The following is a 13,515-nucleotide window of genomic DNA, read 5'->3' as shown; positions in this document are numbered from 1 at the left end:
ACAAAAGGAATATAACATGTGTGTTAACATCTTGTGTTAATTTCGCTCACTAGATTTTACAGCTATATAACACTTGGATCTAGGAGTTTAGTATTGTGTAGACAGACACCATAAAACTCTGTAATCTCAACTGGCAATCGCGGCTACCGTCATGGTTCCATGTGTATGACACATTACTGATACATTTGGCACTCAAATCCAATGTACGCTCATGGTCAATGTGTGTGAACTTAATTATTATTATTTTATTTATTTATTTAACCTTTATTTAACTAGGCAAGTCAGTTAAGAACATACTCTTATTTACAATGACGGCCTACCAGAACACAAAAGGCCTCCTGCAGGGACGGGGGCTGGGATTAAAAAATAAAATAAAAATATAGGACAAAACACACATCACGACAAGAGAGACCTAAGACAACAACATAGAACTATCAAGCATATTGTCTGTGGCTAGATACTAGTATAATCATATCACCACATCACAGCAGTGTTGTGGGCATAGCTCTATCTCTATATGTCTCCTCTCTCCATAAGTCAGAGGTGGAAGTGTGAGTGTGAAAGAATATTTCAGGATACACTCAGGTGCCTCAGCAGCCAAAGGGTGCAGAGAGAATAAAGAGAGGGGGAGGAGAAAAGTGGAGGGGAGGGACACCAAGGCGGCTGCAAACGGGCATTCAGGCTTTCCCCCATTTCACACTCTCCTCTCTCTCTCTCTCTCTCTCTCTCTCTCTCTCTCTCTCTCTCTTTCTCTCACTGTCTCGTTCTTTCTCCTCTCCAGTACGAGAGATGACAGGCAATGATTTGGCATACTGCAAGAAATAGACCTGGCGTATCATCCCTCTTTAGTTTACTTTGTTCTCGCTGCCCCTCAGCTTCTTCCTGGACCAGTCGTCATATTTGGTTTGTTTCTCTCTCTCTCTCGCTCTCCCCTTATCCCCACATCTCTCTGACATGATGGTAAACCGATAACTGACCGGCCGTCTCGTCACTATGGGTGCCTGCCTATGCAAAGGTCACAAAGGTCAGTGCCTCTGTATGTTTGTCCCTCTGTGTGTCCGTCAGTCCCTCCTTCTGTCTATCCTCTCTGTCCAGGGATCTGTGTTGATTTATCTGTGCTGACTTGATATAAGAGAAAGGGGGATACCTCGTCAGTTGTACAACTGAATGTATTCAACTGAAATGTGTCTTCCGCATTTAAACCAACCCCTCTGATACCTAACCTTTGTTGGGAACGTCACAGTACAAATGTAACTTTTTAGGAGATCAACAGCACTTTGAAAAGGAAATACAGATGACTTTCTCCACATTTTGTTCCGTTACAGACTTATTCTAAAATTGATTAATAAAACAATATCCTCAGCAATTTATACACAATAACTCATAATGACAAAGTGAAAACTGTCACGCCCTGGTCGAAGTATTTTGTGTTTATCTTTATTTATTTGGTCAGGCCAGGGTGTGGCATGTTTTTTTTTATGTGGTGTACCAAAACATGTCCGCAGCATTGAAGGTCCCCAAGAACACAGTGGCCTCCATCATTCTTAAATGGTAGAAAATTGGGAAAACCAACATTCTTCCTGGAGCTGGTTGTCCAGCCAAACTGATTTCCAATTTTGCAAACGCCTCATGTTGTGGGGGAGCTTTGCTGCAGGAGGGACTGGTGCACTTCACAAAATAGATGGCATCATGAGGTAGGAAAAATATGTGGATATATTAAAGCAACATCTCAAGACAGTCAGGAAGTTAAAGCTTGATCGCAAATGGGTCTTCCAAATGGACAATGACCCCAACCATACTTCCAATGTTATGGCAAAATTGCTTAAGGACAACAAAGTCAAGGTATTGGAATTGCCATCACAAAGCCCTGACCTCAATCCCATAGAAAATGTGTGGGCAGAACTGAAAAAGCGTGTGTGAGCAAGGAGGCCTACAAACCTGACTCAGTTACACTAGCTCTGCCAGGAGGAATGGGCCAAAGTTCCCCCAACTTATTGTGGGAAGCTTGTGGAAGGCTACCAGAAACGTTTGACCTAAGTTAAACAATTTAAAGGCAATGCTACCAAATACTAATTGAGTGTATGTAAACTTCTGACCCACTGGGAATGTGATGAAATAAATAAATACAAGTTTAAATAAATCATTCTCTCTACTATTATTATGACATTTCACATTCTTAAAATAAAGTGGTGATCGTAACTGACCTAAAACAGGACATTTTACTAGGATTAAATGTCAGGAATGGTGAAAAACTGAATTTAAATGTATTTGGTTAAGGTGTATGTAAACTTCTGACTTCAACTGTATGTATATATATATATATATGTGTATGTGTATATATACAGTGGGGAGAACAAGTATTTGATACACTGCCGATTTTGCAGGTTTTCCTACTTACAAAGCACGTAGAGGTCTGTAATTTTTATCATAGGTACACTTCAACTGTGAGAGACGGAATCTAAAACAAAAATCCAGAAAATCACATTGTATGATTTTTAAGTAATTAATTTACATTTTATTGCATGACATAAGTATTTGATCACCTACTAACCAGTAAGAATTCCGGCTCTCACAGACCTGTTAGTTTTTCTTTAAGAAGCCCTCCTGTTCTCTACTCATTACCTGTATTAACTGCACCTGTTTGAACTTGTTACCTGTATAAAAGACACCTGTCCACACACTCAATCAAACAGACTCCAACCTCTCCACAATGGCCAAGACCAGAGAGCTGTGTAAGGACATCAGGGATTTAATTGTAGACCTGCACACGGCTGGGATGGGCTACAGGACAATAGGCAAGCAGCTTGGTGAGAAGGCAACAATTGTTGGCGCAATTATTAGAAAATGGAAGAAGTTCAAGATGATGGTCAATCACCCTCGGTCTGGGGCTCCATGCAAGATCTCACCTCATGGGGCATCAATGATCATGAGGAAGGTGAGGGATGGGTCGTGGCTGGGTCTTCCAGCATGACAACGACCCGAAACACACAGCCATTGCAACTAAGGAGTGGCTCCGTAAGAAGCATCTCAAGGTCCTGGAGTGGCCTAGCCAGTCTCCAGACCTGAAGCCAATAGAAAATCTTTGGAGGGAGCTGAAAGTCCGTATTGCCCAGCGACAGCCCCGAAACCTGAAGGATCTGGAGAAGATCTGTATGGAGGAGTGGGCCAAAATCCCTGCTGCAATGTGTGCAAACCTGGTCAAGAATTACAGGAAACGTATGATCTCTGTAATTGCAAACAAAGGTTTCTGTACCAAATATTAAGTTCTGCTTTTCTGATGTATCAACTACTTATGTCATGCAATAAAATGCTAATGTATTACTTTAAAAATCATACAATGTGATTTTCTGGATTTTTGTTTTAGATTCCGTCTCTCACAGTTGAAGTGTACCTATGATAAAAAATTACAGACCTCTACATGCTTTGAAAAGTAGAAAAACCTGCAAAATCGGCAGTGTATCAAATACTTGTTCTCCCCACTGTGTATATATATATATATATATATATATATATATACAGTGCCTTGCGAAAGTATTCGGCCCCCTTGAACTTTGCGACCTTTTGCCACATTTCAGGCTTCAAACATAAAGATATAAAACTGTATTTTTTTGTGAAGAATCAACAACAAGTGGGACACAATCATGAAGTGGAACGACATTTATTGGATATTTCAAACTTTTTTAACAAATCAAAAACTGAAAAATTGGGCGTGCAAAATGATTCAGCCCCTTTACTTTCAGTGCAGCAAACTCTCTCCAGAAGTTCAGTGAGGATCTCTGAATGATCCAATGTTGACCTAAATGACTAATGATGATAAATACAATCCACCTGTGTGTAATCAAGTCTCCGTATAAATGCACCTGCACTGTGATAGTCTCAGAGGTCCGTCAAAAGCGCAGAGAGCATCATGAAGAACAAGGAACACACCAGGCAGGTCCGAGATACTGTTGTGAAGAAGTTTAAAGCCGGATTTGGATACAAAAAGATTTCCCAAGCTTTAAACATCCCAAGGAGCACTGTGCAAGCGATAATATTGAAATGGAAGGAGTATCAGACCACTGCAAATCTACCAAGACCTGGCCGTCCCTCTAAACTTTCAGCTCATACAAGGAGAAGACTGATCAGAGATGCAGCCAAGAGGCCCATGATCACTCTGGATGAACTGCAGAGATCTACAGCTGAGGTGGGAGACTCTGTCCATAGGACAACAATCAGTCGTATATTGCACAAATCTGGCCTTTATGGAAGAGTGGCAAGAAGAAAGCCATTTCTTAAAGATATCCATAAAAAGTGTCGTTTAAAGTTTGCCACAAGCCACCTGGGAGACACACCAAACATGTGGAAGAAGGTGCTCTGGTCAGATGAAACCAAAATTGAACTTTTTGGCAACAATGCAAAACGTTATGTTTGGTGTAAAAGCAACACAGCTCATCACCCTGAACACACCATCCCCACTGTCAAACATGGTGGTGGCAGCAGGGACAGGGAAGATGGTTAAAATTGATGGGAAGATGGATGGAGCCAAATACAGGACCATTCTGGAAGAAAACCTGATGGAGTCTGCAAAAGACCTGAGACTGGGACGGAGATTTGTCTTCCAACAAGACAATGATCCAAAACATAAAGCAAAATCTACAATGGAATGGTTCAAAAATAAACATATCCAGGTGTTAGAATGGCCAAGTCAAAGTCCAGACCTGAAACCAATCGAGAATCTGTGGAAAGAACTGAAAACTGCTGTTCACAAATGCTCTCCATCCAACCTCACTGAGCTCAAGCTGTTTTGCAAGGAGGAATGGGAAAAAAATTAAGTCTCTCGATGTGCAAAACTGATAGAGACATACCCCAAGCGACTTACAGCTGTAATCACAGCAAAAGGTGGCGCTACAAAGTATTAACTTAAGGGGGCTGAATAATTTTGCACGCCCAATTTTTCAGTTTTTGATTTGTTAAAAAAGTTTGAAATATCCAATAAATGTCGTTCCACTTCATGATTGTGTCCCACTTGTTGTTGATTCTTCACAAAAAAATACAGTTTTATATCTTTATGTTTGAAGCCTGAAATGTGGCAAAATGTCGCAAAGTTCAAGGGGGCCGAATACTTTCGCAAGGCACTGTATATATATATATATATATATATATATACACACAGTGGGGCAGAAAATTATTTAGTCAGCCACCAATTGTGCAAGTTCTCCCACTTAAAAAGATGAGAGAGGCCTGTCATTTTCATCATAGGTACACTTCAACTATGACAGACAAAATGAGAAAAAAAATCCAGAAAATCACATTGTAGGATTTTTTATAAATTTATTTGCAAATTATGGTGGAAAATAACTATTTGGTCACCTACAAACATGCAAGAATTCTGGCTCTCACAGACCTGTAACTTCTTCTTTAAGAGGCTCCTCTGTCCTCCACTCGTTACCTGTATTAATGGCACCTGTTTGAACTTGTTATCAGTATAAAAGACACCTGTCCACAACCTCAAACAGTCACACTCCAACCTCCACTATGGCCAAGACCAAAGAGCTGTCAAAGGACACCAGAAACAAAATTGTAGACCTGCACCAGGCTGGGAAGACTGAATTTGCAATAGGTAAGCAGCTTGGTTTGAAGAAATCAACTGTGGGAGCAATTATTAGGAAATGGAAGACAAGACTACTGATAATATCCCTTGATCTGGTGCTCCACGCAAGATCTCATCCCTTGGGGTCAAAATGATCACAAGAATGGTGAGCAAAAATCCCAGAACCACCTAGTGAATGACCTGCAGAGAGCTGAGACCAAAGTAACAAAGCCTACCATCAGTAACACACTACGCCGCCAGGGACTCAAATCCTGCAGTGCCAGACGTGTCCCCCTGCTTAAGCCAGTACATGTCCAGGCCCGTCTGAAGTTTGCTAGAGAGCATTTGGATGATCCAGAAGAAGATTGGGAGAATGTCATATGGTCAGATGAAACCAAAATATTACTTTTTGGTAAAAACTCAACTCGTCGTGTTTGGAGGACAAAGAATGCTGAGTTGCATCCAAAGAACACCATACCTACTGTGAAGCATGGGGGTGGAAACATCATGCTTTGGGGCTGTTTTTCTGCAAAGGGACCAGGACGACTGATTCGTGTAAAGGAAAGAATGAATGGGGCCATGTATCGTGAGATTTTGAGTGAAAACCTCCTTCCATCACCAAGGGCATTGAAGATGAAACATGGCTGGGTCTTTCAGCATGACAATGATCCCAAACACACCGCCCGGGCAACAAAGGAGTGGCTTCGTAAGAAGCATTTCAAGGTCCTGGAGTGGCCTAGCCAGTCTTCAGATCTCAACCCCATAGAAAATCTTTGGAGGGAGTTGAAAGTCCATGTTGCACAGCAACAACCCCAAAACATCACTGCTCTAGAGGAGATGGATGGGCCAAAATACCAAAATATGCATGGAGAAATGGGCCAAAATAAAAAAAACGTGTGAAGACTTACAGAAAACGTTTGACCTCTGTCATTGCCAACAAAGGGTATATAACAAAGTATTGAGATAAACTTTTGTTATTGGCCAAATATTTATTTTCCACCATAATTTGCAAATAAATTCATTAAAATCCTACAATGTGATTTCCTTGATTTTTTTCCCTCATTTTGTCTGTCATAGTTGAAGTGTACCTATGATGAAAATTACAGGCCTCTCTCATCTTTTTAAGTGGGAGAACTTAAAATCGACTGTGTGTCTTTTTTGCACAATTGGTGGCTGACTAAATACTTTTTTCCCCACTGTATATATAAACTCCAGTTTATCAAAGGCCTTCTCAAAGTCAGCTATGAATACCAGGCCTGGTTTCCCAGATCTTTCATTGTGTTCTATTGTTTCAGGTACTTGTCTTGTATTACCTCCAATGTATCGTCCATGTAAAAAAACTGTCTGATTAGGATGATTAATATCCGACAATACCTTTTTAATTCTATGTGCTAAGCATTTTGCATCACGACGCTGAAGTGTAAGAGGCCTCCAATTGTTTAGGTATGTTAAAGAGTCCCGCTTCGGTAATACAACATACAACTGCAAGCACAGATACAAGACCCTCACAGAAGACTGCAAAACAGAAATTCCAAGTTCCATGTTCAAGAAAAATATATGGGAGACTGGGGTTGTCTAACGGGTTGATCGCCACAGTGCTAATTAATGTGTAATATTTTCATGGTTAAAATGTGTACATTCTTTAAAATAATTCATCCACCTAGTCAATTCTTTGAGGTAATTGGAATTTGTGTTTTTCATAGGTGAAAGTAAACTACATTTTTGGTATTTTCTTTGTAAATGTTTGAATTATGGTAGTATCCATGAACATATGTAAAACCTAAATCTAGGTCAAGCCATGTAGTAACTAGCATCTTAATTCGGGAGGGGTGATTGTCACATGGAATATGGGGGTTGGTTGTCATTATCGACTGTGTGTCTTTTTTGCAGTATGTGTGTGTGTTTGCATCTGTATGTGTGCGTGTGCATGCGTGTGTTTGTGTACTCTAGGGGGCATCTTGAGGGGACATCTACAGCAGTGGAGGCTGCTGAGGGGAGGAAGGCTCATAATAATGCCTGGATTGGAACAAATGGAATGGCATCAAACACATGGAACACATCAAACACATATTTGATACCGTTCCACTGATACCACTCCAGCCATTACCACAGGCCCGTTCTCCCCAATTAAGGTGCTGCCAACCTCCTGTGATCTACTGTCCAAAATGTTTTATTGTCTCATACACCGGATAGGTGGAGTGGAACATGTTGTTATACAGGATGAGTCATAGTAGCACGTCACCCATGGAGCAAATTAGGGTTAAGTGCCTTGCTCAAGGGAACATCGAAAGATTTTTGACCTAGTCGGCTCGGGGATTCAAACCAGTGACCTGACCCAATACTCTAACCGCTAGGCTACCGGCTGCCCTCCCCAATTGCCCACAGACACTTTTCACTTTCCATTACTAGTGTGGGATGCAATTTGACCCCACAAGGACAACAGACTTGCTATTGGTTTCAAAGTGTAAACAGCTCCTTATAGAGCGTGATAGAGCCCATCTGCCTGTATGGATGGATGCGGGATAGATTTGTAAATCTTTGATCCAGCTGGGAGCGATTTGTTTATGCGTGTTTGTGTGTGTTTGTGTTTGTGTGTGTGTGTGTGTTCGTGACTGAAGTAAATTGATTGGGATCACTCTCCTTCTGCTGCTCCCATGTTCCATAGCAACAGCCAATTGTCTTGACAACAACTCCTGGGGGACCCCCAATGTGTGTGTGTGTGTGTGTGTGTGTGTGTGTGTGTGTGTGTGTGTGTGTGTGTGTGTGTGTGTGTGTGTGTGTGTGTGTGTGCGCGCGCGTGCGTGTGTGCGTGTGTGTACCTCATCTGATTACACAGACCCCAGAGAAAAGACTTGGACCGTATTAATTCATGTCCCTTGTAGATCTCATCAACATCAATTAACCAACACAGAGGGACCATGTTAAAGATGAACATTGTGCCAAGTGGCTATAGCTAAATGACTGCATGTAGATTCAGCGTGGCTACCTCATCCTCTTCACAGGTACTCTACATGCACACACGTCACAGATAACTGCTGAGGGGAGGACGGCTCATAATAATGGCTGGAACGGAGCAAACGGAATGGCATCAAACACATGGAAACCGTGTTTAATGTATTGGATACCAATCCACTCATCCAGCCATTAACATAAGACCGTCCTACCCAGTAAGGTGCCACCAACCTCCTTTGACGCACGCACACAAACACATAACACCAGTGTGTTTGATTCCCTACAGAGCTCCAGAGTGCTCCCCAGCATCCCATGGAGGTGCTGCAATCCCAGCCTGTCAAGGTCTGTTCTCACAACACTGTTTAACGAAACAACATTGTTATTCCCAGACTATTTTCTGATTGCCATTATTTAACTACTGAAAGTTGAAAGATTGTTCAAGTCTAACATAGAATATCACCATAGAAAACGTTCCAATATTGCTTTTAAAAAAGCATTCAGAATTTACTCTAGTCAAAGCCCCAATGTCTGTCCAATGTCTAGTCGTGTCTAGTCATTGAATATCCATGAGTATTGATGTGTCTATTCCTCATTTTATATTTTAGTTGAGTTTTTGTTGCAACAATTTAATTGGATCTCACTCACTTTTACGTGTTAGCGGGAGTGCAGATTAAGATCGTTAACTGTCACTTGTTTTCCTCATTATCACCTCTTCCTCTGGGAACTGTGTAGCTTGGGTGTCTGTGTGCATGTGCGCGTGTGTTTGTGTGTCAACTTCAGTGGAGGCTGCAGAGGGGTGGACGGCTCACAATAATGGCTGTAACGGAGCAAATGTAATGGCATCAAACCATATGTTTGACGTATTTGATACCATTCCACCCATACCGTTCCAGCCATTACCACGAGCCTATCCTCCCCAATTGAGGTGCCACCAACCTCCTGTGGTGTACTTGTATGTATGCCTGTGTGTGCGTGCATGCCTGTGTGTGTTTGTGTGTGTGCACGCATGTGTCTGTCCTTGTCGGTGTCTGTGTCTATTTGAGTGCACAGATGTAGGATCTTAATTTGACCACCCTGTTGTTGCAGGAAATGTCCTGCATAGCAGGAAATGCAAACTTATAGTGTATTCAAGGTTTAAAAAAGTTGTAATTTCCACTTTAAAATGTCAAACTTGATTTGCCCTAACAAAAAATGTATTCACCCTTACAAAAATGTAAATTAATTATAATCCACACTATAATTCACATTTCCTGTTGCTGCAGGATTATTTTCCTGCTGTGAGAAACTGGTCAAATTAAGATCCTACACCTGTAAGTATATTTGAGTGCATTTGTGTATTTCTATATGTATGTATATTCTAGTATGAGTGTGTGTACCTTATGCATTTGTGTGAGTGCCTAAAGTTGCCCTGGTGTATTGTGTGTGTGCAGGGCGGCCACGCTCCATCTAACGGCAATATGTCAGAGAAGAAGAGCAGCAGTAGTTATGACATTGGGGAGTTGGCCACTTCCTCCCTGATGGGTGAGACATGCTTAGATTGACTTCTGTTTATGCTGTTCTCAAGCTCTGTTTAGTTTTCATTATGAATCGTTCATTTGAGACGGAAAAGCCAGCCAGTCTCTCTGGGAGATTGCTAATGTAATTTCACTCGCCCCATGTGTCATATCTCTCTCTATCTCTATGCATGCACACGCACACACTCACATACACACTCACAGACACACTCGCTCTCTGCTTCCCTAGTCTCTTCTCCCTTTGTTCTAAACTCCTTTACCCTTCCATCTGTTTATTTTTGCTTCACCTCTTCAGAATCTCCAGCTGGAAGGTAATCATTGTGACTAATGTGTTCTGGCTTTTTTTCCAGAGAGAACCCCCTTTAATCTTTTATAATCATAATATATTAATATATTCAATAAATAGAGTGCTGAGGGGCTACTGTAACTGCTGAAAGGTTCATAGATTTTCCCTCTAATGAAGACTGCCTTCTTTGAGAAAAGGCAGAAAATTGCTTTGTCAAAAGGCTCTCTCAACTGATGAGAATTCAATAAATGGTTTTTGTAAGATCACCAGGGTCAGGAAGAATTTGAAGACGTATTGTATCATATTTAGGTTACTGGTAACATTCCCTCCCTTTGTAACCTTAATGTAGTAGCTTCAGTCTTGTGCTGTGAAAAACATTTACAGTCTCCATGGCTTCTGTCTTCATTTCACCTTCATCTATTACTCTTCTTGAAATGCTCTCCCATTCTCCCCTACATGCCCTTTCCATTTTTACATCTTTCCTCTCCCTCTTTTCCGTCCCATCAAGCCTTTCCACCTTTCCTACTTATGTAATTTCCACCATTCCCTTCCCTGGTTCTCTCCCTCTCTCTCTCTCTCGCTCAGGACTGGTGGCGATGATCAAGGAGCACATCACCAAGCCCACGGCCATGGCCCAGGGGCGTGTTGCACACCTCATAGAGTGGAATGGGTGGGGGGGCGGGTGTGAAAGAGGCGGCGACTTGCAGGAAGATGAGCAGCTCTATTCCCACCTGACCGACGAGATCAAGGAGGCCCGCTTCGCCGCAGGTTAGCAGAGAGGAAACAAAGCCTTGAGTATGTCCCAAATGGCACCATACTCCCTATATACTACCCTGGTCAAAAGAAGTGCACTATATAGGGAACACAACCCTTACATTTCAAGCTTCTGCCTCTAACCTCAGGGAACTCTTTTGCACCTTTTCCTCCCTCCTTAATCCTTCTCTTTCTACCCTCTCTCCAGAGCAGAGAAAATAATCTCTGCCCATCTTCCAAAAACATTTGAAACCCTAGCTCTTCAATGAGTATCTTAAATAATCCCAATTGACATTTTTTCCTAAAAACACTCACTTTGATGATAGCTACTATATTGAGGAAAAATTTACTTATTATGACTGAAATAAGTGGTTGTCCCACCTAGCTATCTTAACCTCTACAGGATCGGTGCCACCCCCCTGCTGGACGGTTGCGCTAACGTTGGCTAATGTGATTAGCATGAGGTTGTAAGTAACAAGAACATTTCCCAGGACATAGACATACCTGATATGGGCAGAAAGCTTAAATTCTGGTTAATCTAATTGCACTGTCCAATTTACAGTATCTATTACAGTGCAATAATACCATGCAATTGTTTGAGGAGAGTGCACAGTTATGAACTTGGAAATGTAGTAATAAACCAATTAGGCACATTTGGGCAGTCTTGATACATTATTTTGAACAGAAATGCAATGGTTCATTGAATCGGTCTAAAACTTTGCACATACACTGCTACCATCTAGTGGCCAGAATCGGAATTGCGCATAACTTGGAATATTACATTTTGGCCTTTCTCTTGCATTTCAAAGATGATGGAGCAAAGAAAAACAATAAAACACACGTTTTTTCTTTGTATTATCTTTTACCAGATCTAATGTGTTATATTCTCCTACATTCATTTCACATTTTCACAAACTTCAAAGTGTTTCCTTTCAAATGGTATCAAGAATATTCATATCCTTGCTTCAATCCTGAGCTACAGGCGGTTAGATTTGGGTATGTCATTTTAGGCGAAAGTGTAAAAAAAGGGCCCGATCCTTTTAAGATGAATACACTAACGGTATGTCACTCTGGATAAGAGCGCCTGCTAAATAACTGAAATGTAAACGTAACATTTAAAACTAGAGGTAGACCAGTGTCTCTTGTTCCTGGTTCACTTTGTCACTGATGCAGGGGCACAACTTTGGTTTTAGAAGTGGAGGGGGCATATATGGATTTTTTTTTTTTTATCCTGTCGGATGAACACTCCAAACAGGCTATCTGACCACTCAGAGGCGTCCGTATGGTCCTAAAGCATACCGTAGCTTTGTTTTCCTATCACATTCCAATGATAAAACTGGGGGGACAGTTTTACCCCCGTCCCCAGTGAATGTTGCGCCCCTGCACTGATGAGGGATGGAGCCGGTAAGCCAACAAGCGGTCTTCTTACCCATATGTCCCTTGGTTTCTCAGGAGTAGCAGAGCAATTTGCCTTGGCTGAAAAGGCCATGAATGTCTGGTCGATGTACGAAGGTCCAGAACAGCTATCCTCCAGCTTAGACCCTCTGCAAGGTACTGACCATTCACTGACCAGTTCCACATCAAATGTGGAGGCTTCTTGTATTTAGTTAAATACCATTTCTAACCCATCTTTCACTTTTTTGTTTCACTAACTGTTTTAGCCCATGTTGTCATGTTCTCTTATGTAATAACCCCTGAATGATAATTTCTGTATTGTCAACTTCCTGTCCCCCAGACAGCCACTTTATGTCTAACTTTCTGTTAGACGTTGGCAACGTTGGGCTCCCACAGCAGCTGTACAGTATCCACACAAAGGACAACAACAGCTACGATGCTGGCTACCTGGGGCCTCCACACCCCGTCTTTTCTGTTTCCCCCATATCTCCCCCCTCTCGGCCAGACAGTGAGCGGCGCCCCCCAGAGGACGGGAGGACTGGAGCTTCAGAGGCCACCCCCGTTCAACACGTAGACAGTAGCTCCCTATATGAGGATGAGGTTTTTTACAACTAGCAGAACAGAAGAGAAGACACTGTTTGGGGGACACTTCCATCCCCACCTTTAAAAATGGAGATGAAACAGAAGCACTAATTTTGGACCGGTGACTGATCAAAATTCATGTAATCTAAAACACAAAATGAGGAACAGTTCTCAGAAAGGAGAGGAATAATGCCACCGCAAGGAATTGTGACGTAGACATATCTGAGTGAGACTTTTTATTTTCAGTTGAAATGTACAGGTTTTAGACACAGATACGGTGTACGCAGAACCACCTGTAGCCTTTGAGAAACTTTTTTGAATGTACAACATTGTAAATTTTCAAATCATGTGAACCATGGAATTGTACATAGGAAAATACATCAGTCAAGAATAACTATTCTTCTTTGTGTGTATATATTGTGTTCATTGTACCATAATACGTTCAATTATGTGACACGTATGGT

General features: G+C 41.7%; 1 protein-coding gene across 1 annotated transcript; it reads left to right on the top strand.

Annotated features, from left to right (window-relative positions):
• The first annotated feature begins 671 nt into the window (after positions 1 to 671).
• Positions 672 to 13,442, top strand: LOC139367680 (family with sequence similarity 131 member C). Its single transcript, XM_071105964.1, has 6 exons — positions 672 to 1,024; positions 8,808 to 8,863; positions 9,952 to 10,042; positions 10,907 to 11,089; positions 12,527 to 12,625; positions 12,810 to 13,442. The coding sequence occupies exons 1-6, from the start codon at positions 994 to 996 to the stop codon at positions 13,082 to 13,084; spliced, it is 735 nt and encodes a 244-aa protein (XP_070962065.1). The 5' UTR covers positions 672 to 993; the 3' UTR covers positions 13,085 to 13,442.
• The last annotated feature ends 73 nt before the right edge of the window (positions 13,443 to 13,515 follow it).

This window comes from Oncorhynchus clarkii, chromosome 16, assembly GCF_045791955.1.
Source record: "Oncorhynchus clarkii lewisi isolate Uvic-CL-2024 chromosome 16, UVic_Ocla_1.0, whole genome shotgun sequence".
In the NCBI taxonomy this organism is placed as follows: domain Eukaryota; kingdom Metazoa; phylum Chordata; class Actinopteri; order Salmoniformes; family Salmonidae; genus Oncorhynchus; species Oncorhynchus clarkii.
This window is presented reverse-complemented; position numbering and strand designations above follow the sequence as displayed.